General features: G+C 40.1%; 4 protein-coding genes across 4 annotated transcripts; all 4 read right to left on the bottom strand.

The window, feature by feature from the left end:
- Positions 1 to 176: 176 nt before the first annotated feature.
- Positions 177 to 1,995, bottom strand: LOC110681124 (fatty acyl-CoA hydrolase precursor, medium chain-like). The gene is made up of 2 exons (XM_021856895.1): positions 1,896 to 1,995; positions 177 to 1,836 (listed from the first exon to the last, which is right to left on the bottom strand). Exons 1-2 carry the CDS (start codon positions 1,953 to 1,955, stop codon positions 211 to 213), a joined length of 1,686 nt encoding a protein of 561 aa, XP_021712587.1. The 5' UTR covers positions 1,956 to 1,995; the 3' UTR covers positions 177 to 210.
- A 10,182-nt stretch (positions 1,996 to 12,177) lies between these two features.
- LOC110681121 (esterase E4-like) lies at positions 12,178 to 14,012 on the bottom strand. The gene is made up of 2 exons (XM_021856888.1): positions 13,904 to 14,012; positions 12,178 to 13,838 (listed from the first exon to the last, which is right to left on the bottom strand). The coding sequence occupies exons 1-2, from the start codon at positions 13,961 to 13,963 to the stop codon at positions 12,213 to 12,215; spliced, it is 1,686 nt and encodes a 561-aa protein (XP_021712580.1). The 5' UTR covers positions 13,964 to 14,012; the 3' UTR covers positions 12,178 to 12,212.
- Positions 14,013 to 14,089: 77 nt separating this feature from the next.
- Positions 14,090 to 16,690, bottom strand: LOC110681119 (esterase E4-like). Its single transcript, XM_021856886.1, has 2 exons — positions 16,542 to 16,690; positions 14,090 to 15,757 (listed from the first exon to the last, which is right to left on the bottom strand). The coding sequence occupies exons 1-2, from the start codon at positions 16,599 to 16,601 to the stop codon at positions 14,126 to 14,128; spliced, it is 1,692 nt and encodes a 563-aa protein (XP_021712578.1). The 5' UTR covers positions 16,602 to 16,690; the 3' UTR covers positions 14,090 to 14,125.
- Positions 16,691 to 16,847: 157 nt separating this feature from the next.
- On the bottom strand, positions 16,848 to 18,735 carry LOC110681120 (esterase E4-like). Its single transcript, XM_021856887.1, has 2 exons — positions 18,601 to 18,735; positions 16,848 to 18,538 (listed from the first exon to the last, which is right to left on the bottom strand). Exons 1-2 carry the CDS (start codon positions 18,655 to 18,657, stop codon positions 16,907 to 16,909), a joined length of 1,689 nt encoding a protein of 562 aa, XP_021712579.1. The 5' UTR covers positions 18,658 to 18,735; the 3' UTR covers positions 16,848 to 16,906.
- Positions 18,736 to 22,049: the final 3,314 nt, after the last annotated feature.

Genomic DNA, 22,049 nt, shown 5'->3' with positions numbered 1-22,049 from the left:
GCAAATGATAGAAACAATGCCCAGAATAAATCTTTTAATTTTCTCCTAGTGTAAAAATATAACTCAAATGCTGGTATTTGAGGAAAAGAATGTCAGTTGCACATGCGATTTTTATAAACTGCTGGTTAATACAAGGCGTTAACCTACCCGTCTACAAAAACGAACACAACAATCGCTTAAGGGGATTTTGAATTTATTTTCACAACACTTTTACGAATAGGGATAGAAAAATGGGTCATTAGCATAGCGTTCTTCCAAATCTCTCCAAAGGTTAATTCGTGCTTGGTTAGGATTTTTAGTCACCACCAGGTTGTCTCCGATGTCTAGATACGTCATATCACTTCCCTGGACTGGAGGCCAGTGGATGTTTTGTAGGGCTGTATCCGAATTAGGAGTTGGATGTCCAGTGATGGCAAAGTTGGTCCAAAGGCGGACCATTCGTTGTCGAACAACGTTTGCCGGATTGCTCGGTAGAATGGGTGAAATGGGTATATTTGTTATAGACCACAGGTAGGCTAGTTCATCAGCATGAACTGCTCCTGGCAAGTCGGTTAGTAAAAGCACACGTTTTATTAAATTGAGGTCACCTTCAAAACTGAATTTATAGTAGAAGGTGGGTTGTGTGCTCCGTTCGGCAGTTAGAACCACCGCTTTGTCTACGGCATAGATGAACTGTTGATCAGTGTGAAATTGAGTCCATTCTACCATAACATCAGGCCCAAGAGTACGATCCTGCCAGTAGAAATTGCGGAATGCTTGGCTGACTGCGTTTGATTCTGGAGTGTTGGCAGGAATATTCCAAAAGTGTGGCACAAAGAATTGCGGATTGCGAGTGAATTCATTCCATACAGTAGAATCCAGAAGATGCTCACGAACCATAAACAGGCTTTCTGCACTAGTGTAGCCGATCATCATTGGAACATGATTGTATGCTCCCGAAAGTAGAACTTCTATTGGACGTTGAGTAAAGAAGGTGGGCTCTGGAGAGTTGACTGGTTCAGCGCTAGGGACATATTCAAAGGGCTTGAACCCACGAGGAATCGGGATGTCGGTGATGGTTCTTTGAAGATCAATGAAATCTGCAATAGGAGTGTATCGCAGAAGTCGTGCAAGTTCTGCACTATCGTGTGGATAACCGAATGCATCTGCAATACTGTGTGCCATTTCCCGTACGTTGTACTGGAATCCCCATGGATTCAATGCAGTTCCTGATTGAGCGATTGCTTTATGGAATAATCCGGTGGCCATTGGAGACAAAATTAAATAATGCACCAGTGCTCCTCCCGCACTTTCACCAAAGATCGTCACATTGTTGGGATCTCCACCAAAAGCCGCAATATTGTCGCGAACCCATCTCAGAGCCTCCACACAGTCTTTCGCACCCCAATTGCCTTGGGCGTGTGTATCACCAGTGCTGAAGAATCCCATAATGCCTAGTCGATAGTTGAAAGAGACGACAACCACATTTTCTTGAACTAAATGCTCTGGCCCGTATATCCTGGAATCACCGGAACCTAAAACGAAGCCACCCCCATGAATCCATACCATAACCGGTCGAGATCCGATAATGTTCTGCGTATACACATTGATGAACAGGCAATCCTCACTGCCTGAGTATTCACTGAGAGGACTTAGTGCTGCACAACTTTCTCCATGTTCGCTAGCATCTCGAACACCCGACCATCCACGATGTGGGACTGGATTCCGGAATCTCAATTCGGAAACTGGAGGCTCCGCATATGGTATGCCATTGAATTGGAAGTAGCTACAGAACAGACCACAGCTAGCTGTTATACCTTGCACCTGACCTCCAGTTGTGGTAATGATGGGTCGAGACTGCAGAAAAAAATAAAAGAATGTAATGGTGGCATCTTTAAATACAAAAATCCACCTACCACATCTTGACACCAACAAAATGAAACGGTCAGCGATACTAAAGCTATTAGTTTGAACATGGTTTTAAATGTTATTTGTTTGACGCAGGGGGTTTTATAGATTAGCAAAATCCTATGCATATTGGACCTTATATTGATAAGATAAAGTTTACAAATGTTATTTATAGAATGTTTTAAACAAATGGATAAGGCACAGTTGGGTCAATTTAAATTTCGTGAAGCCAGAGGGACAAAACATTGTGTATTACTAACCTATTGAATAATTATTTGAATATGTCAGTTGTCGTTCTATTGTACCATGTATAAAATAGGTGATAACCGAGAACTCTATGAGAAAAAAACTATTTCTTTTGAAAAGTTACTCCAAATTGATTGTTTAAAACTTAATGCATCAGAAAAGGTACTTTAGCTCTGAAACCTGTTTGTGCCGTATCGAGTTAGTAAAACTAAACCAGTTGAGTGTTTTACATAGTATTAATTTTTTAAATGACACTTTTTTTTCGGTTACTCAATTATTCAATTAAGTGTTAATTTTTGCAATACTTCATGACCTGTTTCTCGTTGTATGCCGAGTTATATGGAGATTTGATGTTAACGCAATTATCATCTTAATATGTTTCACAAAAAATATTAATTATCCACATTAGGGTGCGACTTATTTTTGGAAAGTTCACAAAACCAAATGTTCGTGTGAGTTTCTGAATTCAATTAATAAGAGAAACCTCGAAGTTCGAGTTCTTGTTCTTCTTCTTGGCATTAACGTCCCCACTGGGACAGAGCCGGCTACTCAGCGTAGTGTTCTAAGAGCACTTCCACAGTTATTAACTGAGAGCTTTCTTTGCCTAAGTTGCTATTTTCGCATTCGTATATCGTGGGGCAGGTACGATGATCCTCTATGCCCAGGGGAGTCAAGGGAATTTCCATTACGAAAAGATCCTGGACCGACCGGGAATCGAACCCAGACACCTTCAGCATGGCTTTGTTTTGTAGCCGCGGACTTTAACTGTATAAGTGCTGATGTTTTTCTATTTTTAGGCAACAATGGTGCCTGCCACATCAGGTTGCAGAACAATGAGGGGAAGAGGGAGCAATTGATAACATAGTTGCACAATTTCAGTCATATTAACTGATTGCTGATGGCTTAAAACTATCAATATCACTATCGAGCTATCAATATCATTTTGATTTGACAACCAACAGAAGTGAAGCGATACCACCCTCTAGATCATAATCACTGCAGAATGAGTGATCACGTGGTAATTATCCAAGCTGTAAATGTTTTTCGGTGACCAACAAACAGAAGCCGAATAGATGGCACTGTAAAAAATATCGTACTGATAGGTTGCCGTTTTATTAGCTTAATTTAATACTCAACTTAGCCTTTCAGTGATATCCATATACTATCACCATCAGTGCACTGTTGATGGAATAACCAGCATGATGTTGATGGTATACAGAATGATCTGAGTTGTATCGCAGTCGGCCAGTCGAAATCAGCAAATTTTAAGCCTTGATAGTGACAGCGAGCAGCTCTGTTGATAATGCAGTAATATGGATCCATCGTAAGCCGGATATACCCCTGCATCTATATCAGTTCATGTGGTATAAGTATAAGGTAATATTACGGCAGAGAGGCTTGTTTTTGATTAGCAGCAGACTGCATATTATCAGGCGTAAGGAAAGGCGTGATATAATGATGGAATAATGGAAGGGTATGGAAACGGTTTCTTGTCCGTCTCTGGTTCTAGCGATTTCTATAAACGCATAGTTTAAGTGGGATAGATTAAAGGCTCAAACACAATGATAGCGGGTCGGCAACGGAAGCGGAAGCGATTCGGCTAGAATGGATCACACCATATCGACTCCGTTAAGGTGTCAACAAATGAAAGTCAACCAATACTAAATCGACAGGCAGTTCATGCCAGTGCACCGGTTCCGCTTTCCGTTGCCACGCCGTTCCGCTATCATCGCGTTTGGGGCTTAAGAACGAAATATGATGGCACAAATCTCCCTAATAGCGGGGAACGTGCCTCTGGAGTCAGCCTTCTGATACCTGTGGATATATAAAAGTAAGTGAAAGATACAACTACAAAGTTCGAGGAAAGGGCCTGGGTTTGGACTTATGACCTTCTGTTTATGAAGCAGAAGCGGTAGCCATTAGACTCCGTCTACTGTAGTTACAATGTAATAGGATAGATTGCCGATTACTGCCAGGCTAAAAACGCGCCAATTATTGCCCCCCCATAGGAAATGCATGGGATGTGCAATAATTGGCGCGTTTTTAGCCTATGCAATAATTGACATGCTACACTATAGAAGAAAAAATAAAGAACAGAATTTTTTATCGCCAAGTCATGTTTTTCTGTAGTTAAATAATAAAGTCAAAATTTTTTTTCAATATCCGCTCTCGAAAACATTCAATTTTGTCTTCAAAAGCATGTGTTCGCGTTCATCTCAAACGCGGCATTGCTAGTTGCCGCTCAATTGAAGCGTATGCAGAGAGGGACAACGCTACCTATTGTGCCATTGCCAATAGTGGAAGATTTCACTACCGTACAACGTACCAGCTTCACTAGCTGGCGCCAATCCATACGGGCGCCAATCTATTGAAGGCAGCGTGCGCGCCAAATAAATGATTCAATAGTATATTGTATCTGAACATACTGTGCGCCTATATAAGGCGCACCCTTTTAGCCTGTAAGATTGTAGTTTATTTCGTTTCCCCACCGAGTAGGCACGCTGCCTCTCGGTGGCAATAAATCAGTAGCGTGTAAAAGTTATTCGTTCGTTTGATTCGTTGCCCGTCCAAAGTAAAGACACAATGTAGGGAAGACATCCTGGCCGAAACAGCATGTAAAAATCAATTTGAAATCGGTTGAGTATTCATGAAGTTATGGTCAAACAAATATCGAAAATCCAGTAAAAGGAGGAAAAATTAGGAAAAACAGTTTTAAATCGATTTGGTTTTAATTTTAGACAAATTTGGTAATATTGCTAAAAGCTTCATCACTGATTGAAAAATAACAAAGTTCTGTAAACTCACTGAAAGTCATATTTTTTTACTTTATATAGGATGCAGAGCTACTTCCATGATTCACTTTGGCATGGGGGGTTTTCATCGGTCGAATTGTCTGAAACTTTGAAATAAGAAGCACTTTAACACCTGTACTCTAAACCCCCCTCAGAGTGTCGGAAGTGCAACTTTGATCATGCATATCTTTCTAGTTTTCGAAGCGATTTTTAAACAATGTTCAGCAATGGAACCGGACACTATTCAAGACTGATATTTATCTTTGGGTTTTTCAAATAGATGCGTCTACCCAAATTTATTAAGCAAAAGGCACTTTCTAGTTTTTTTTTTTTAAACTTCATTGCGATGACATCTAGTTTTTTCGACATGAATTTGCTTGATTAAGTGTAGTGAACATGTTTGAGTAGAAGTTGAAATGTTTGATTACACACAAAATTTCTTTAACCCAAAACATTACGAAAAACCCTATTTTATAGATCCGTTTGCCAGTAACTCAAAATTTAGAGCGATAACATATAGTTTTTCGACATGAAATTGATTGTGAAAGTCAAGTGAACATGTTTTAGTAAAAGAAATAATTTCCGATAACACTTAAACTGCCGTTATACGCATAATTGTCCCATGTTCCAAAATATGCAATCGAGAAAAACGCGTTTAAAGATTTTAACACATTTAGGCCTCGTATTGACCAGGTGTGTGGTAAATGAAATTAAAATCTTTACAATAGTATAAAGAATAGCGTGTTCATTAGAATCAATAGTTTGTGTTATGGGAAAAAGTAAATTAAGCTACGAAATTCAAAGTGGGACTGTTATGCTTAGAAATACGGGGTTTTTGGTGAATTTCTACGCATAACAGTCCCACTGATAGTAGTGAAGAATTATGTGCTAATCATAGTGTTGTAGATTACCGTTCTTACGTATAGATTATACCGAATATAGAGGACGTATATCCTGAAGACTATGTTAAGGCACCTAATGAAGGTTCAAATGACATGTGCCAAACGGAGCCACGTGTGGGGAAGTAAAGTAATACGATTTTATAGTTTGGGATGGAAAGCAAAATTTTCTGTGTGTGTGATAATGAGAAAATGTATGAGTTAGTGAAAGAAAGAGTGGATGGATAAGTTAGAGAGTTTATAAGATGTAATAAATTCCTATATCAACTCTTCCAGCTGCAGGCTTGACAGAAACTCATCTGCGAATTCAAGGTTATTCTGCGGAGTAAATATTTAACTCAAAATTCATAACACAAATTTTCACACGATTTGAGAATGTTTTGGACTTGGTTTGAAAAATCATGATATTTGATACAGCGCAAATTAGGTTTTAGAACCGCCAACATATTTGTCACTTGCACCGAACAACTAGTTATCCGAAATAACCCAGTATGTGGCCAAGTCATCCAAAACCTCTTGAACTATTCTTCTTTTGACTTGATTTGCAAATTCATGAAGTTTGGTATGTCGCAAGATAGGTCTCAGAACCGCCAATACAAGTGAATATTGTAGAGTAGAAAGATATGTTTTGACTACACTCAAAATTGTTTTTACCTACAAAACAACATAAACAACTTATTTCCCGAGTGTGTTCGTCTGTAAAAAAAAGGCTACGACATGTAGTTTCTTCGGCATGAATTTACTTGTGGAAGTCAACTGAACATTTTTGACCTGAAATTTAAATTTTTGATTACACTCAAAATTTACTTTACCCAGAAGCCACACGATAAACGTATTTCTTGAGCTGTTCTGTCTGTAAATTAAAATTGAAGGCTTTGACTTATAGTTTATTCGACACGAATTAACTTACATAGGTCAAGTGAAAACTGAAAAATTAAAAATATTTTTTTGACTACACTAAAAATTACTTGTTTGACCCAGATAGCCGTAGCGGTAAACGCGCAGTTATTCAGCAAGACCAAGCTGAGGGTCGTGGGTTCGAATCCCACCGGTCAAGGATCTTTTCGGGTTGGAAATGTTCTCGACTTCCCAGGGCATAAAGTATCATCGTACCTGCCACACGATATAGGCATGCAAAAATGGTCATCGGCATAGTAAGCTCTCAGTTAATAACTGTGGAACTGCTCATAAGAACACTAAGCTGAGAAGCAGGCTCTGTCCCAGTGGGGACGTAACGCCAGAAAGAAGAATAAGAAAAATTGCTTGTATCTTCAACACAACATAAACAACTTATTTCCCGAGTTTGTTCGTCTGTAAATAAAAACTCAAGGCTATGACATGTAGTTTTTTCGGCATTAATTAACTTGCAGAAGTCAAGTGAACATGTCAACTACCCATAAATGCATGTCAGTCCCACGTTTGCTGGATTTCCTATTCACATGGGATAGTTATGCATTTATGGGCAGTCAAGTAAGAACCCATATTTTAAAGACCCGTTTGGCTGTAACTCAAAATTCAATGTGATGACATTTAGGTTTTTCAAGGTTAAGTTGCAAAACTGCGTGAAGATCTCGGGCGAACACTCCAGTTCGTTCGAGTCTCGGCGGGGACTACGACAGGGCGACGGACTTTCGTGCCTGTTATTCAATATTGCGCTTGAAGGTGTCATGCGGAGAGCCGGACTTAACAGTCGAGGCACGATTTTCACGAGATCCGGACAATTTGTTTGCTTCGCGGACGACATGGATATTATTGGGAGAAAATTTGAAACGGTGGCAGATTTGTTCACCCGCCTGAAACGCGAAGCAACAAGAGTCGGGCTAATGGTGAATGCGTCGAAAACAAAGTACATGCTGGTTGGCGGAACTGAGCGCGACAGGACCCGCCTAGGAAGCAGTGTTACGATAGACGGGGATACCTTCGAGGTGGTGGACGAGTTCGTCTACCTCGGATCCAACAATGTTAGTCGGGAAATACGAAGGCGCATCATCAGCGGGAGTCGTGCCTACTATGGGCTCCAGAAGAAACTGCGGTCAAGAAAGATTCACCCCCGCACCAAATGCACGATGTACAAAACGCTCATAAGACCGGTAGTCCTCTATGGGCATGAGGCGTGGACTATGCTCGAGGAGGACTTGCAAGCTCTTGGGGTTTTCGAACGCCGAGTGCTAAGGACGATCTTCGGCGGCGTGCAGGAGAACGGCGTGTGGCGGCGAAGGATGAACCACGAGCTCGCTCAACTCTACGGCGAACCCAGTATCGTGAAGGTAGCTAAAGCTGGAAGGATACGCTGGGCAGGGCATGTTGCAAGAATGCCGGACAACAACCCTGTAAAGATGGTGTTCGCCACGAATCCGATCGGAACAAGAAGGCGTGGGGCGCAGCGAGCTAGGTGGAATGACCAGGTACACCAGGACCTGGAGAGCGTGGGTCACAGTCGAGGATGGAGAGAAGCGGCCATGAACCGAGGGAATTGGCGAAATATTGTTGGCGAGGCTTTATCAAGATAATTGATGTAAAGCCAAATAAGTAAGTAAGTAAGGTTAAGTTGATTGTGAAGTTACACTCAAAATTTATTTTACCCAACAACACAAAAAACAGGTTTTCCTTAGGTTTTATTTTCGTCTGAAATTAATAATTCAGGCGATAACGTATAGGTTTTCCGTAATGAATTTGCTTGTAGAAATCAATGGAATATATTTGAGTAGTAAAAGGAAATGTTAATTGCACTTTAAAATTTTACTTAGAAAACTACACAAAAACGTATTCTCAGAGCTAGATGGTTTGTAAATCAACATCGAAGGAAATTTTGAGTGTAATCAAGTTTTCTAGGTTAAACACAAATTTGAGTGCAGTCATTTTTTTTACTCAAACACATTCATTTGACTTCTACAAATAGATTTATGCCGAGAAAACTAAATATCATAGTCTTCAGTTTTGATTTGCAGTCAAAAATGCTCAAGAATTACGTTTATGTGTGGTTTTCTGGGTAAAATAAATTTTGAGTGTTATCGGAAATTCATTTTTTACTAAAACATGTTTACTTGATTTTCACAATCAATTTCATGTTGAAAAATTTATATGTCATTACTTTGAATATTGAGTTACAGGCAAATGGGCCCAAAAATAGAGTTTTTCGTAATATTTTAGTTAAAAGAAATAATGTGTGCAATCAAAAATTTCAATTTCTGCTCAAACATGTTCACTTGACTTCTACAAGTAAATTCATGCTAAAAAACTACATATCATCGCCTTGAGTTTTTATTTACAGACGAACAAACTCGGGAAATAAGTTGTTTATGTGGTTTTGTAGGTAAAAACAATTTTAAGTGTAGTCAAAAATGATTTTTTCTATTCTACAATATTCACTTTACCTCTGCTAGTTAATTCATGTCGAAAAAACTACATTTCATAGCCTTAAATTTTGATTTACAGACAAAAAGCTCAGTAAATACGTTTTTATGTAGTATTTGGGTAAAGTACATTTTGAGTGTCATCGGAAATTGATTTTTTTTACTAAAACATGTTCATTTGATTTTCACAATCAATTTCATGTCGAAAAAACTATATGTCATCGCTTTGAATATTGAGTTACAGGCAAACGGATCCAAAAATTAGGGTTTTTCGTAATATTTTGGGTTAATTAAATTTTGAGTGTAATAAAAAAACAGTTCTGCTCAAAAATGTTAACTTGACTTCTACAAATAAACTCATGCCGAAGAAACTACATGTCATAGCCTTGAGTTTTGATTTACAGACGAACAAACTCGGGAAATAAGTTGTTTATATTGTTTTGTAAGTAAAAGCAATTTTGAGTGTAGCCAAAAATTTGTTTTACTACTCTACAATATTCACTTGACCTCTACAAGTAACTTCATTTCGTAAAACCTACGTGTCATAGCCTTCAATTTTGACGTCAGGTAAAAAGCTCAAGAAATACGTGTTTCGTGTGGTTTCTGGGTAAAATAAATTTTAATTGTTATCGGAAATTCAATTTTTAGCTAAAACATGTTCATTTGACTTCCACAATCAATTACATGTCGAAAAATCTATATGCGTGTCAAAAAACTACATGTCATAGCCTTCAATTTTCATTTATAGACAGAAAGCTCAAGAAATACGTTTTTTGTGTGGTTTTCTAGGTAAAATAAATTGTGAGTGTCATCAGAAATTATTTTTTTTTTTACTAACAAGGGAAGGTCACGATGGTGTTACACGGGGTTTTCGACCGGACTATTTTTGTTAGATTCTACATGTCGAAATATGAAAAACCCAAAAGCCTTTTGGGTGATGGACCAGTGGTGTAGCCAGGAGGGGTTCTGAAAGGGGCAATTTTGTACGTATATTATACTATTGAGCTAATTGGAAATTTGACAAAAATATTTTTTTAGTATCTATTGGTATGGTAGAGAACAGAATTGACATTAAAGTATGTTTAAAATGTATTTTCCATGCCATTGGCGTAACCATCATGGAATATGGACACCAAAACAAATTTGGTTTTATTAGAATAGTATACCAATACTAAACCCATCCCGATTGCGCCTATGGCATGGAAAATACATTTTAAACATAAATTAATGTCAATTCTGTTCTCTACCATCACAATAGATATTAAAAAAATATTTTTGTCAAATTTCCTATTAGCCTAATAATATAATATACGTACAAAATTGCCCCTTTCAGAGCCCCTCCTGGCTACACCACTGTTCCACCACCCGAAAGGCTTTGGGGTTTTTCATATTTCAACATGTAGAATCTAACAAAAATAGTCCGGTTGAAAACCCCGTGTAACACCATCGTGACCTTCCCTTGTAAGACATGTTCACTTGACTTTCACAATCAATTTCATGTCGAAAAAACTATATGTCATCGCTTTAAATTTTGAGTTACAAGCAATCGGGTCTTAAAAACAGGGTTTTTCGTAATGTTTTGGGTTAAAGTATTTTTTTGTGTAATCAAACATTTCAATTTCTGCTCAAACATGTTCACTAGGGTGCCTGTAAACAAGAGTGACGTCATGTTCCAGTTTTGACAGGTCTCCTGCTCGATTGGAACGCGGGTTTGTATGGAAATGACAGTTCGCCGCTGTTCCAATTTTGACATTGACGCCACTCTTATCTAGATCCACTCTGATGTTCACTATACTCAATCAAGCAAATTAATGTCGAAAAAATTACATCGCTTTAAATTATGTTTTATTGTTAAATTTGTGGAAAAATGCGTCTTTCAAAAAACTAGGTAGTGCGTTTTGCTTAATAACTTTGGGTAGACGCATCTATTTCAAAAACGCAATCTTGATCAATCTTGAATAGCGTCCGGTTCCATTGCTGGAAAATGTTTGAAAATCGCTTCGAAAACGACAGAGATATGCATGTCCAAAGTTGCACTTCCAACTTCTTTTTGGACCCTTGGTAGTTGGCGTAAGTTTTCACCCCCTTGGTAGAAGAAGAGTTAATACAATGCATATTGTGGCCAAATATTACTTCAGTAGCATGAGCATGAGAGCATGAGCATAAATTACCGTATAATTCGTAGTTGCTACTCCATGATTGACCAGAGCAATCGAAGTTGCACAGGGATTTACCCAAGTAACATTAGTAGCTGAACAACAGTTTATTAAACTGAAATAAGCTTAAGAGTGATTTGTTTAACTTTTATTCAGCAAAAATGTTTGTTGGGTAGTGAATGGGCGATAGAAGTTCATGGTAGTTCTATGGAGTATGTATGGAATGTCCTAGAACCCGCTTATTGGACCATTATATTTTGGTCTTCTCTGACTTAACCCATACCTATTTCAATATTTCTGGTCTTCAATGTTCTGGCCCTGCTAAAACTTGATTTTCAAACTATCGTAATGCCACTGTTTTCTGGATTGACGATATGGAAACTATGAAAAATTTACGATACTGATGTCGAAGGATCTTGATAATCTATTTATCTTAGAGATATGCAACCTGTTTGACGATGCAAGCATTAAATGATTGTTATTTTCGCAGAAATTGTTCAGTCAGAGTGATCCAACTCACTGAACGGTGGTCTTAGTTCAGTCAGAGTGGACCAAGTGCACATAGACCATCAAAAAATCGTTCTACCAGAGGTTTGGATTTTGATTTTTCATGATTATCACTTCACATTATATTGTTTGAAAGTAACAAAATGATGTGTAGAAGTATTGAACCAAAATTTAAACGAGGTAGAAAATTACAAAGCGATAGACTTTAAGCTCATTTTTCTCAAAATATGAAAAATGTCACTTGATCCATTCTGACTTAACGCCGACCATATACATTTACCTATAAGTATGCGTTTTCTATGGAACTTAATGGAAGAAAAATAATGGAAAACGAAGCTTCAAGAGTAGTAAATTTATTTTATTACAAGTCTCTTAAGAATAAGGATAAAAGAATGGGTCATTGGCATAGCGTTCTTCCAAATCTCTCCAAAGGTTGATACGCGCTTGGTTGGGGTTTTGAGTCACTATAAGGTTGTCTCCAATGTCTAGGTATGTCATATCGCTTCCTTGAACTGGACCCCATTGGATGTTTTGTAGGGCCGTATCGGAATTTGGAGTAGGATTGCCAGTGATGGCAAAGTTGGTCCAAAGGCGAACCATTCGCTGTCGAACAAGGTTTGCTGGATTGCTTGGTAGAATGGGCGAAATCGGTAGATTTGTTATAGAAAATAGGTAGGCTAATTCGTCAGCATGAACTGCTCCCGGGAAGTCAGTCAATAATAGCATTCGTTTCATTAGGTTGAGGTCACCTTCAAAACTGAATTTATAGTAGAAAGTGGGTTGTGTGTTTCGTTCAGCAGTTAAAACAACTGTTTTGTCCACGGCATAAAGGAATTGTTGATCAGTGTGGAATTGTGTCCATTCTACCATGATATCAGCGTCAAGAGGACGATCCTGCCAGTAGAAATTGCGGAATGCTTGACTGACTGCGTTTGATTCTGGAGTGTTGGCAGCAATATTCCAAAAGTGTGGCACAAAGAATTGCGGATTGCGAGTGAATTCGTTCCATACAGTAGAATCCAGAAGATGCTCACGAACCATAAACAGGCTTTCTGCACTAGTGTAGCCGATCATCATTGGAACATGATTGTATGCTCCTGAAAGCAGGACTTCAATTGGGCGTTGTGTAAGGAAGGTGGGTTCTGGGGAGTTGACCGGTTCAGCACTAGGAACATATTCGAAGGGTTTGAACCCACGAGGAATCGGTATGTCCGTGATGGATCTTTGAAGAGCAATGAAATCTCCAATCGGAGTATATCGCAGAAGTCGTGTAAGTTCTGCACTATCGTGCGGATAACCGAATGCATCCGCAATACTGTGTGCCATTTCTCGAACGTTGTACTGGAATCCCCATGGAACCAAAGCGGTTCCAGACTGGGCGATTGCTTTGTGGAATAATCCGGTGGCCATTGGAGATAAAACTAGATAATGTACCAGCACTCCACCCGCACTTTCACCAAAGATCGTCACATTGTTGGGATCTCCACCAAAAGCCGCAATATTGTCGCGAACCCATCTCAGCGCCTCAACACAATCCTTCACACCCCAATTACCCTGTGCATGTGTGTCACCAGTGCTGAAGAATCCCAAAATGCCAAGTCGATAGTTGAACGAGACAACCACCACATTTTCTTGAACTAAATGATCTGGCCCGTACATCCTAGAATCACCGGAACCTAGCACGAAGGCACCCCCATGAATCCATACCATAACCGGCCGAGATCCGATAATGTTCTGCGTATACACATTGATGAACAAGCAATCCTCACTGCCTGAGTATTCACTGAGAGGACTTAGAGCTGGACAATTGTCTCCATGTTCACTAGCATCTCGAACACCCGACCATCCACGATGTGGGACTGGATTCCGGAATCTTAGATCTGAAACTGGAGGCTCCGCATATGGTATGCCATTGAATTGGAAGTAGCTACAGAATAAGCCGCAGCTGGCCGTTATTCCTTGCACCTGACCTCCAGTTGTGGTAATGATGGGACGGTTCTACAGATAAATTGAAAACAATGTAACTAGAAATCCAACGAAAAATTAAAAATTAAAAAACTTACTGCATCCTGTGCAAAACAAGAACAAATTGCAAGCAAAACTACCGCTATTAGCTTAAACATTATTATGAATGATGTCCTACTGACGCGGTGGGTTTTTATAGACTAGGGAAATCCTATGCAGATCGGATCATTTCTTCGATAAGATAAAGTTTGCAAATGTCATCCACGGTATTGAAAATAAATGGGTATTTTGAGTATTGATTTATTCTTATTATTACTTTTTTACTGCCATGGATAATAGAACGGATCGTTGGCGTACTGTTCTTCCAAGCGGTACCAGGTATCCAGCCTTTCACTGTTTGGGTTAGTCCCTGGCAGTAGAGACTCATTTATTTCCATAAACGCCATATTTTGTGTGGTGAATGGCGCCCAACTGACATTCTGAAGAACGTTGTCAGAGTTTGGAGTTGGATTACCAGTAATTGCGAAGTTTGTCCACATGCGCACCATGCGATTACGGACAGTGACTGCTGGATTGCTAGGTAGAATAGGAGACACTGCGAAGTTGGTCATAGACCATAAATAAGGGAGTTCATCGGCATGCATTGCTCCTGGCCAGTCCGATAGTAGTGTAACACGTTTCACCAGGTTCAGAGCACCGTCGAAGCTGAACTTGTAGTAGTATGTTGGAGCGGTATTATGCTGCGCTGTTAATCGAGCCGATTTGTCGCAAGCATAAGTGAATTGTTGATCGGTGTGGAATTTGGTCCATTCCAACATGATGTCTGGGCCAAGAGGACGATCTTGCCAGTAAAGATTCCTGAAAGCTTGGCTAACGGCTGTGGCTGCGGGTGTGTTTTGTGGGATGTTCCAATAGTGGGGTACGAAGAACTGAGGATTTCTCGAGAACTCATTCCATACGGTTGAATCAATGCGATGCTCATGGATCATAAAGAGTGATTCAGCATCGTTGTATCCAATTATAAAGGGTACATGGTTGAAAGTGCCAGCCTTCAGAATATCAATAGGACGTTCAGTTAAAAACGTTGGTTCAGGAGAATTGACAGGTTCGGCGGTTGGAACAAAATCGAACGGACGGAAACCACGAGGGATGGCAATATCGGTCCATCCTTGTTGTAGGTTTACGAATTCGGACTTTGGTGTATTTCTTAGACGACGCACCAACTCTGCATTGTCGTTGACTGGATATCCAAATCTTTCCGCAATGTATCGTTTCATTTCTTGAGGGTTATACTGGAATCCCCATGGGACAAGGGCGGTGCCGGATTGAGCAATGGCTTTATGAAATAGTCCTGATGCCATTCTAGATAGCACGAGGTAGTGTACAGCTGCAGCACCAGCACTTTCGCCGAAGATTGTCACGTTATTAGGATCACCACCGAAAGCAGCAATATTGTCCCGTACCCAACGCAAAGCTTCCACACAATCCTTCATACCCCAATTACCTTGAGCATGCTGATCTCCTGTGCTGAAGAATCCCAGAACCCCTAGGCGATAGTTGATTGTAACGATAACTACATTTTGCTGCACCAAATGATCTGGGCCGTAGATAAACGAATCTCCCGATCCTCCAGAGAAGGATCCTCCGTGAATCCATACCATTACGGGGCGAGATCCAACAACTTGCTGGGTGTAAACATTTAGGAAAAGACAGTCTTCGTCCCCGGAGTATCCATCTCCGAAGAAGCTGCTTGATGGACATTGCGCTCGGTGTTCACTGCCGTCCTTCACTCCAGTCCATCCGCGGTGTGGAACTGTATTACGGAATCTGAGATCTCCTACCGGTGGTTCAGCGTATGGTATACCCATAAACGAAAAAAAGCTGCAGAATAAACCACAGCTGGATGTCACACCCTGGATTTGACCTCCGCGGGTTGTGATTATAGGGCGGGCCTGTTGAAGATGGAGTTTTATTATGAATGATGTTTGTTTGAAATCGGGTTATTTTCAGCGATCATTAAGGTGAAAAAGTTTGGAATCAACTTCTAAGATTGCACTGAAACTTCAAAGGCACAAATCTCGCGAAGGAAGCATCCAACAAGAGTGAACTTTTTATTTTGGCTTTGTGCACTAGCAGAAAGCTTAAAATAAGAAGATCAGGAACGTTTGCCTTCTATTTCTCCAGTTTTGTGCCTTTGAAAACGCGAGTAGGGTCACAAGTCGGAGAGAGTTGAGAAATTAAAGTTCGGCTACATCTTGTAGTTCAGCACAAGGGATAGATAGTCAGACATGTAATCATAAAAAAAAGATACATGGGAAAAAGGTTGCAAGGATGATTTTTTACACTTAATTATGTACTCAACACATTTAATTTTTGCATATTAAAATTATAGCAACAGATCAATGATTTTAGGTAATCCAGATGTTCAATGCTGGAATTGCAGAGAATCGACTGCCTCTGTCAGCCTTAGAGACGTGTAACCGCGAATTGGAATGTAAGGAAATCATAAAGTTTATGGTAGTAAATTACTCCTCGCTCTAGAGTAAATCGTACTTATTTCGCTATAACTGTTTTTCACCTATGATGAGTAAAAATCTCGATGCACTACATAGTCGTGGTAGAGGAAGAAGCAAATATTTGTCTTTATCTGAGTGAAAATAATAAACACGTGGTGTACATACTCCTATGCGCGAATCGTACTATTATTAATAATTAGATTTATGAAAAAAAACTTACCGGATCAGCCTGTACGGCTGTGGAAACAGCCAACGCCAAGATTGCCAAAATCTTGAACATCCTGTTCAAATAAATTCAGTGAATGTTAAACATAGTGGCTGTCAGTGACTGCTATTTATACACTGTTCAACTGTCACCTTATTTCAACCGATAAGATTAAACGAATCAATGCGTAATAATTCCCAAACTTAAAGATTAACAGTTGTGCGTCGATTAATGCTTATTGTGATTTTGTAGGTGCTGAGATAACAAAATATTGTTATCGATGTTTTCGAGGGGGGCAGTCATCGAGAAAGAGCCAGATTATTTAAAGCTTAAAATAAAATTTCCTTAATATCTATATATTCACACACAAATTACTTAATTTACGTCATAGGGTACTCGAATGGGCCGTTGGCATAACGGCTCTCCAGATCGTACCAGGTGTTCAGACGGGCCGTGTTTGGATAATGACCCGCAACCAAGTTTGCATTAATATCAAGGAAAGCCATGTTTTGATTTTGGATCGGGGCCCAAATAACGTTCTGCAAATTGCTGTCCGAATTTGGCGTCGGATTACTGTGAAGAGCAAAGTTGGTCCACAAACGCACCATACGGTTACGAACCGTCAATGCCGGGTTGCCAGGTAAAATTGGAGTGATGGGAAGATTAGTCATAGACCACATATAAGGCAGTTCGTCTGCGTGAACTGCACCTGGCCAGTCGCTAAGTAGAATCAGGCGTTTCACCAAATTAAGGTCGCCATCGAAGCTGAACTGATAGTAGAAGGTTGGAGAAGTATTGTGTTGTGCGGTGAGTCGAATTGTTTTGTCGATAGGATATATGAACTGTTGATCCGTGTGGAATCTGGTCCACTCGAGCATAATGTCTGGTCCAAGAGGACGGTCTTGCCAATAGAAATCACGGAATCCTTGACTAACGCCATTCGATGCAGCGGTACCTGGTGTGATACGCCAGTAATGTGGGACAAAGAATTGTGGATTTCGGGAGAATTCGTTCCACACAGTCGAATCAATTCTATGTTCGTGAATCATAAACAATGACTCAGCATCAGTGTATCCGAAAACCATCGGCATCTTATTGAAGTTTCCTGCATTCAACAAATCGATTGGTCGTTGTGTGAGGAATGTGGGTTCAGGAGAATTGGCAGGTTCAGCTGTAGGCACAAACTCAAATGGTTTGAATCCTCGAGGAATTGGAATGTCGGTCCATCCTTGTTGTAACCTCACAAACTCTCCTTTGGGAGTGTATCGCAGCAGACGCACCAATTCAGCATTGTTATTGGTTGGATATCCGAAAGTATCAGCCACGTGGCGTGACATTTCCCGTGGGTTATATTGGAATGCCCATGGAGATAGTGAAGTTCCGGATTGTATGATAGCTTTGTGGAACAAGCCGGTTGCCATCGGAGACAGAACTAGATAGTGAGCAGCTGCACCTCCAGCGCTTTCGCCAAAAACAGTTACATTGTTAGGATCTCCACCAAAAGCAGCGATATTATCGCGAACCCATCGTAGAGCTTCAACGCAATCCTTCATACCCCAGTTACCTTGGGCGTGTTCATCGCCAGTGCTGAAAAATCCTAAGATTCCCAATCGGTAGTTGATAGTAACAATTACTACATTTTCTTGGATGAGATGATCAGGGCCGTAGATCCACGAGTCTCCAGAGCCTCCGGTAAAGGATCCGCCGTGAATCCACACCATGACTGGTCGTGAACCGATAATATTTTGCGTGTAGACGTTCAAGTACAAACAATCTTCATCTCCGTCATAACCATCGCCGACCAGAGCACCAGAAGGACACGATGCACGGTGTTCGCCACCATCCTTGATTCCTTCCCAGCCTCTGTGTGGTACGGTGTTTCGAAACCGGAGCTCGTCAACTGGTGGTTCACCATATGGGATGCCCATGAACGAGAAGTAGCTGCAAAACAGGCCGCAGCTGGATGTTACACCCTGAATTTGACCTCCACGGGTCGTGATGATTGGCCTGGCCTGTAAAAATTCGAATAGTCAGTCTGGTTTTTGATAGATTTGGCTATCGTTTAATAATTTACCGGGTCAGACCTGGCGGCGGCGATCGCCAAGGCCAGTATTGGAATAAGCTTGAGCATTTTCTCGAGTGTTGAAAATGCAACTAAACTCAGTATTCGCCATGGAACCTGTATTTATAGGTTGGCCGCTTTTTGGCTTCCAGAATGAACCACATTTAGGTGAATGTCGGAGATAAGCTAAGCAACGTCAGAGAAATTTTATTTTGACTAAAAAGCTTCCAGCTGTCTTGTTGTATGTCGTATGCAGGGGGTAAATGGAAACAGTAATCTAAGTGGTAAATATGGATTTTCCAGGGGTTAAAATCTTATCACATAATTTTATATCTGAGCCATGAACGTCATAATCTGCGGGTCACGCGAGCACGATGCCACCCGGTAATGCAACAAATTTCAAATTGATTGGTCTCTTACCATTGTAATCCTTTAAACACATCGCTGAAAATGCTGATTATAGGCTTTATTATATACCTCTAAAAAGGCTAGACGACCTACCGGAAAGATAATTAGGTGTGATTAGAGTCAATTGAATTTTAAGCGTTTTTTATTTGGTTAAAAAAAACATCCTTTAAATTTAGTTTATGAAATTCTGGCGATCAATCAATACTTTCTGAAGTTTACATGCAACATTTGCGTTCTTGTTATCTTTCTCTCATTTACCATGGCGTTTCAGTGCTCATAGGTTCATTCTTCGCCACAACACACCATTCTCCTTCAGCAGTTCAGCGTCACCGTTGGAGGAAGTTCTCTGAAGCACCTTCATCAGCCACATAAACTATGGTCTGCGAGAAGGCGGCTTGAGCAGTTAACACAGTAGCTAGGAACATGCCTTGGATAACCAAAAAGCAACACGGTTTATCTCCTGGTACATATTGAGATACGGTATTCCGGAACACCATAAAGATGGACGTAATGGCTAAGTGGCAGCAGGAGTGGATCAACTCGGAAAAAAAGAAAGTTGGTCCACTATAATCTTCCAATTTAAACCCTAGTCTCATATTATTTGTCGGGCTAGGGTAATATGTTCTGGTAATTCAAGGATTCACGGTACAAAGTCCTTGTTACTGGCAACACATTCTGAAATTGAATCTAGTTTACCTAGCAGATGGTTAAAGCCTCGGAGTTCATCAGTCTCGAGACTACACTTGAAGCCAAGATAACAATCATGAGTATTAACTCAACAAGGACTGTTAATTACTGGTAATTCACGTAAAAATGCTAATTACTAAACAAACTTTCTAGCTTGATACGGTTTTACTGCTAGCACAAGGCCCCTTTTTTTAGTATATTTCTGGGACTAAACTAAAAGCGAAAAAAAAATGGGGCTTGGGTTCCGATGCATGGTCAAATATCAGTAGTACCGATTTGGTTCCTCAAAAATTCGATTATGTTTGCTAAGGGACGCCCCTTCGCTGAGATGTAAGTTTCTATGAAGGGTGTAAATAGCGGGACCTTTTCATCACGTTTGATTTTTATCAATCTCTGAGAAATCAAAACAAGAATTATACGATGCTTCATTACCATTGATAGGTGGGATAGGAAATGGAGTAATGCGACATGCACTATACACTAAGGATACGGGTTATGCCATAATAGCTCTAAATAATGTTCGCAGTGGCGCATCCGAACAGAAAAAAATCTTCCTTAACGGCCAGAAAACACGGAGAAATTATCTTCTACTCGATCATGCTTTCGAAAATATATTATGTATCCGGTAGGAATCAAGACCAACATTTATTTATAATTATTGTTTTCTCGGGCCCCGTGCGTCGCAGCTAATATGTGAATAGTGCGCTGTGTTCATAAAAATCGTAAGAATGCAGCGCCACACTAAAAAACTGATTTCAAAATGCGGCGAGTTGAGGCGCGTCGCGAGTCTCACTGGCGCGTTCCGGTTTGGTGGCGGTGCGACAATATTTGTTTATTTATTTGTTTATTTGTTTATTTGGAGCAGGGAAAAGCCCATTTTAGCTGAGAAATATTTAGCTCTTTCACAAATGGGCGCAAAACCTCCTCTTCTTTCCATATCAACAGACTATTACATTTGTTTCCAACTGATACAAAGATAACTTAAATCTACTTAATAACTATGACTAATTGAAACCTAGCTTGCCAGAACCAGATGAAATTTTTTACGAAGAGTTGAACGGGAAAGATGAAAATCAAATTCATTGAAACAACGGTTGAACGATCGGCACATACTTTTAAATGGTTCGTGATGCCCGTAGTTTGTGCGAGCACCGTGCAAAAATAGGAGGGAGTTCAATCGAAGTTGACGGTATGGAACATTTATATTGATGAGAGATAATAGTTGAACGCAATCCATTCTCGATTGGAGAAGGTCGAAAACAAAGAGACTTTTTGAAACTTCACGGTGAACACTCAACAACAAGCCGATTAACTTGCAACGATCTTTATAACTGGGCAAGTTAATTGGATCGTTCCATGGGAGATGGGACCCAGATAGCCGTAGCGGTAAACGCGCAGCTATTCAGCAAGACCAAGCTGAGGGTCGTGGGTTCGAATCCCACCGGTCGTGGATCTTTTCGGGTTGGAAATTTCCTCGACTTCCCAGGGCATAGAGTATCTTCGTACCTGTCACACGATATACGCATGCAAAAATGGTCATTGGCATAGTAAGCTCTCAGTTAATAACTGTGGAAGTGCTCATAAGAACACTAAGCTGAGATGCAGGCTCTGTCCCAGTGGGGACGTAACGCCAGCAAGAAGAAGAAGATGGGAGATGTCGCAGAGTAAAGCGTAGAAATTTCCGTTGAATTGCTTCAATACGAAATGTGTTATTTTGATAGTACGGTGCCCAAACAACTGACGAATATTCAAGAATAGACCTTACCAAAGAACAGTATAATGATTTTAAGCATTGAATATTTCTGAAGTTTTTAGCGACGCGAAAAATAAAACCAAGAGTTTTAGAGGCTTTAGAGGCAATGAAGTCGATATATCCGGAGAAACCGAGACGTTTGAATTTTGCAATAGCTATCTGATGATTTATTTTATCAAACGCGGCCGAGAAATCGGTGTAGATAGAATCTACTTGCTTTCCTTTCTGTAGAGCTTTAGCGATGAAAGTTGTATATAGGATGATGTGCTAGTATCCATCGTATTAAGCATTGATCAGTGGGAACTGAAATTTTCTCAGTATTGCAAGTGAATTATGCTGATACAAACCGATGCCAAATAATTCTTTCTCAAAACGGCTTTAGCATTGTACAATAACATTTCGATAAATCTTGATCTTTTTTTGGAAATAATGCAAAGAAAATGCATCTTACCGTATTCTCAATCCGTCGTATCGTTTTCAACTCCGTCCCAATCAGTTTCCAGATTTGTCTCACAACTTACGACTCACTGTGATGTATTGAGTGGTTAAAACACAACATATCAATGCTATAATAAAATGCTTTACTAGAATATATAGATCTACGGGCATCTCC

This window comes from Aedes aegypti, unplaced genomic scaffold, assembly GCF_002204515.2.
Source record: "Aedes aegypti strain LVP_AGWG unplaced genomic scaffold, AaegL5.0 Primary Assembly AGWG_AaegL5_hic_scaff_445_PBJ_arrow, whole genome shotgun sequence".
In the NCBI taxonomy this organism is placed as follows: Eukaryota; Metazoa; Arthropoda; class Insecta; order Diptera; family Culicidae; genus Aedes; species Aedes aegypti.
This window is presented reverse-complemented; position numbering and strand designations above follow the sequence as displayed.